General features: G+C 43.5%; 1 protein-coding gene across 1 annotated transcript; it reads right to left on the reverse strand.

Annotated features, from left to right (window-relative positions):
* Nucleotides 1–1,892: 1,892 nt before the first annotated feature.
* On the reverse strand, nt 1,893–4,715 carry LOC139566212 (ras-related protein Rab-20-like). The gene is made up of 2 exons (XM_071387254.1): nt 4,170–4,715; nt 1,893–3,490 (listed from the first exon to the last, which is right to left on the reverse strand). The coding sequence occupies exons 1-2, from the start codon at nt 4,426–4,428 to the stop codon at nt 2,922–2,924; spliced, it is 828 nt and encodes a 275-aa protein (XP_071243355.1). The 5' UTR covers nt 4,429–4,715; the 3' UTR covers nt 1,893–2,921.
* Nucleotides 4,716–5,128: the final 413 nt, after the last annotated feature.

The raw sequence follows: 5,128 nt of genomic DNA on the forward strand, positions 1-5,128 counted from the left end.
AGCTAACCTGCTCGCTGGCAGGTTTTCAACTTACCCCGAGTTTCTCCTCTTTATCAAAAGCCTGCAGACTGAAGGAGGTGTCAGACATGGCGTGTCCTTTTCTTGAAGAACCAGTTGATATAGAAGCACAAATACTCTGCAGAAATCTCAGTCGGGAAGAGGGTGATCAGACTCTGCTTGCATGTTTTACCATTCCCTGATGATTATCTGTTTTTCTGCACAATTGATCATTCATCTGAACAATATTCTCAGCCCTCATATGACACATCGTGGACATGCTCTCAGTTCGGAACAAATTATTTGTGTTGCACTTCATTTTTTTGCCAACGGGAGTTTTCTAAACACAGCAAAAAAAGAATCGTCCTCTCACTGTCAACTACATTTATTTTCAACAAACTGAACATGTTTAAATATTTGAATTAACATAACAAGATTCAACAACTGAGACATTAACTGAATAAGTCCCACAGACATGTGACTAACAGAAATTGAATAATCTGTCCCTGAACAAAGCGGCGGGGGGGGGGTCAAAATCAAAAGTAACAGTCAGTATCTGGTGTGGCCACCAGCTGCATTAAGTACTGCAGTGCATCTCCTCCTCATGGACTTCACCAGATTTTCCAGTTCTTGCTGTGAGATGTTACCCCACTTTCCACCAAGGCACCTGCAAGTTCCTGGACATTTCTGGGGGGAATGGCCCAAGCCCTCACCCCCTGATCCAACAGGTCCCAGACGTGCTCGAGGATTGAGATCCGGGCTCTTCGCTGGCCATGGCAGAACACTGACATTCCTGTCAGGAAATCACACGCAGAACGAGCAGTATGGCTGGTGGCATTGTCATGCTGGAGGGTCATGTCAGGATGAGTCTACAGGAAGGGTACAACATGAGGGATTAGGAAGTCTTCCCTGTAATGCACAGCGTTGAGATTGCCTGCTGTGACACCGCCCCAGACCACGACGGACCCTACACCTCGATCCCGCTCCAGAGTACAGGCCTCGGTGTAACGCTCATTCCTTCGACAATAAACGCAAAGTGTTTTTCAGAGTCAGTAGAAAGGTATCTTTAGTGTCCTACGTTTTCATAACTGTGACCTAATTGCCTACCGTCCGTAATCTGTTTGTGTCTTAACAAACATTCCACAGGTGCATGTTCATAAATTGTTTATGGTTCATTGAACAAGCATGGGAAACAGTGTTTAAACCCTTTACAATGAAGACATGTGAAGGTATTTGGATTTTTACAAATTATCTTTGAAAGACAGGGTCCTGAAAAAGGGACATTTCTATTTTTGCTGAGTATCTATGTAGAACATTTCTGGTCCCAGTCCATCCCAGATTGTCAGGTAGGGAGCTTAATTTAACCAGCTCAAGACACAAACACCATCATATCCACGGCACAGTTCCAGACAGACACTCGGGCATGTAAACCTCTTACTAGAACACTTGTTCCAAAGGCTAAGCTGACAGGTGAGTAAAGTGGCCACAATAACATGTCATTCAGCCCTAGTTGTGGATTCTGAACATATCGAAATGTTTCCATTCTAAATTCCCAGAGAATCAAAATGTTCTAAGAACATTGAGTAGTGGATATGTGAAAATGTTGTTTAAAATGAAGCACAGTAGTTTGAAATCTCATCAGGGACTCAGTCTCACCAGTACATCAATTCTGTTTGATTTCTTAGTCAAGGTGGCAACATAATTCTTTTGGGGTAAAGAGGATATTTAGGTTCTTTGGCCATATTCCTAGTCCTCCATATTCAATAGGAGCTCTCTAAAAACAGTCCCTACACTACACCCTTGTGGTAGCATTTTACACCATATGTTGAATAACATGGTGCCTTCGAAATTAAAAAACATCTTATTCACAGAAAGCGGAAATTCAATAACTATTATTGGAGGTAGAATGGCTTTAATTTAGGCAGATGGTAAACAAAGACAAAGATATAAAAAGGTGTCTGAAAATGGCAAATGCCACAAAAATCAAGTGAAACTACATTTTTCTATCAAGGACAAACAGCTCAGAAAAGTGACATTTTTGTGCAACTCAGTCCAAAAATTCCCCAAGATCAGAATTGACTAAAAAACAAGTGACATTTCCTTTTTAGTGTGAAACCATCAAATCTGAACAGCAGTGCCGGACTACTGGATTTACTTACAGAATTAGCACATTTTGCCATGGTGCAGAGAAAAAAGTGACGTTTTCTAATGCTATTCTACACATTTTGTCATCAGGCTAAGAGCAAATTTTGACAAATACAGTTTTAAAGCCAATTTCCTACAATTCTACACTTTTGCCATTGGGCAGATTTTTTGTTTTATTGGTATTTTATAATGCATCTCATTTTGTTCACATTTTGCCATGAGGTTAAGATCATTTTGCAGTTTTAAACCTAAATTTCCTACAATTCTACACATTTTGGTATCATATGCAACAAAAACATGGGTTAGGGGCCCGGGGGCACATGCCCAGTGCCTGTTCGGTAACCTGGCCTAGCTGAGCAGTTGAGCTCACTTGATGAGTAATCCCTCTGTATTAAAGTAGAAACAATGTGGGAGTACGTATGTGTACGTCTGTGAATACCAACCCCTAACTCCAGGGAAGATTCTCAATTGCATACTCCTCTCATCCTCTCTCCAGCTCCTCCAATAGGTTTGGAGATGGTCAGAGGGAAGGGACCTCTGGCTTTCTCATCCAATGGGTTATGAGAAGAATACTAGGAGAGAAGAGGCGAGGAGTATACAATTGAGATTCTCCCCAAGACTACTTCCTTGTCGTCTTCAGCAGGCTCTGGGGTAAACGTTCCCCAAGGTACAGATCTAGGATCAGCTTCCCCTCCCACAATCCTAACCTTACCCATTTGTGGGGAAAATGCAAAATAGACCCAAGATCAGCATATTGGGGCTACTTCACCCTACACCGTTCAGCAGCAGCCCCCCTTGGTTTGCTTGCTGGACACCGGCCCATAGTCCTCCAGGTCAATGGTGGGTGAGGCCTCGCTCTCCGACCTCATCCTCAGGATGGACGGCAGCACCAATTCGAACAGCGTCTCGAACAACTCGTCCACGTTGGCACCCGTCTTGGCGCTCGTCTCAAAGCACATCCTCTCTGCAGGCGGGCTCACACACTCATCCAGCGCCTTGTACCGGAGGATACGCTGGTAGAGCGCCACGGCGTCCTCCTTTCGAACCTCTCGGTTGGCCACGGGGGAGACCGTAGTAGGGGAGGCTGGAGGGATGAGGTGGCAGGCATAGAGCGGTGTGTGGACGGGGTAACCCCCCTCATAGTCTTCTTCCACATTGGGGGGGTCAGTAAGGTCAGCCTTGTTGCCCACCACGGCGTAGATGCAGTCGTGATTGGTTGTGTCGGTGAGAGACAGGAAGCGCTCCTCCAGCTCGGCCAGGCTCTGCCAGTTGGTCACGTCGTAGGTAAGGATGACAGCGGACGCGCCCCGGCAGTACATGGAGCCGAGCCCGTGGAACTGCTCCCGACCTAGTAGTGAAACATGAAGCATGTTTAGATGGTTACATAGTGTAAGGAATCAAGGGAGAGTGAGCTTGTCCAAGGTGGTCTGCGAACCCTCAGCCTTCTGGGTAACAGACTTGCACCCTAAGAACTGTTCCAAGAAACCCATCTCCCTTGCGGGAGTCAATATGAGGTCATAGGTATCCCCCTTTCCCTTATATACGTTTATGAATGCACGGTCGCTCCACAATACATGGGCAGACAGAAACTTTTACCGTATATACCCATTTGTATTATGCTGTGGGTATTCCACACACAAAAGCTACTGGTTGCTGTATTGAATGGAAAAATCCAGTCACTCAAGATAAGATGTTATCTTCAGTTGAGCTCTGTATGTAAAGTAGACCTAACTACTGTGGCAAGCACTACCTCCACCCATTCTTTCCTCACTGTAAACAATCCTCCCCCAAAATTAGACATAAAATACAAATTCCATTTTTTTTCTTGAAACCCTGTGAATTTGGAAAATACATATTAATGCTTGCGTCTGTCAACAAATTACGCTTGATGGGTATAGTATAATTCGTTGCAATTAGTCTGTCTGTGCACTTAAAAATGTTAAATAAAAGTAGAAATTGACACTGCACTTTCCCCATGTGCTATACTAGTACTGGAAATAAAACATTTTATCATAAAAAATACCTACCTGCGGTGTCCCAAAGCGATATGTTGTAGGGTCCCCACTGCTTTAAGTAGAACGCACCGCCGACGGTACTAATGGTATCATTGAACTGTTTATCCATGTACCTGTGTAACAGAGAGGTCTTCCCAACGTTCATGTCCCCCAATATAACCAGTTTCACGTCGGGCCTCCTCGCCCTTTTCATTTCAGGCATGGGTCTTTTCATTCTCCGTCTAGACACCCGAACAGGCGACACGATCTCAAAAGTGCAATTGACTTTCATTAAAAACGTATTTGATAAAATTGTCAAAGCAATTAAGCTTCCTTACTGTTCCAGTCTGTCAGGTGGCCTTCGGTTTTGACATGCATAGAGCATGTGTCGGTCTAAAGTGAAAGAATGCATAGGATTTACCAAACCAACCGTGAGTCAACTTCTACCCATTTAGCATCCACCGCAGAATAAAACAAGCATATGACTCGTTTCTACATGAACGGATATATCAATGAAATTGTGACACAGCTTGCTCAATGATCAGAGTTCACTCAGAAAATGATGACAGGGGAAACTTGGGCGAACGACTGCTGGACGTTTTAAAGTACTATCTGGCCAACGAGCATGCAAGAACATCAATCAAATTACTGAGATTTGATTGGAAAATGTAAATGTGCTCCACCAACCCAAAGAGGGGTTCCCCTTTAAATTTGCATGGGTGTAGCTATTGTATTTGTTGTGCTATATTTGTCTTGTGACGTTTATTTGATAACAATTAATAAACTGAGAAATGAACGTTTAATCACAATGGTTGGCATATTTTTACTTCTATATTTCCACCCCCTCTAATGTGTGTGTGTTGATGAAATCAGTAGCAATTAGTATAATGTAACAACAGAAAGACAAACACTGAACAAAAATAGCAGGCAAAATCCACTGGACAACGTTGGAGGCAGCTTATGGTAGAGAATTGAAAATTAAATTATCTGGC

The sequence above is a fragment of the Salvelinus alpinus genome, chromosome 38, assembly GCF_045679555.1.
Source record: "Salvelinus alpinus chromosome 38, SLU_Salpinus.1, whole genome shotgun sequence".
Classification (NCBI taxonomy): domain Eukaryota; kingdom Metazoa; phylum Chordata; class Actinopteri; order Salmoniformes; family Salmonidae; genus Salvelinus; species Salvelinus alpinus.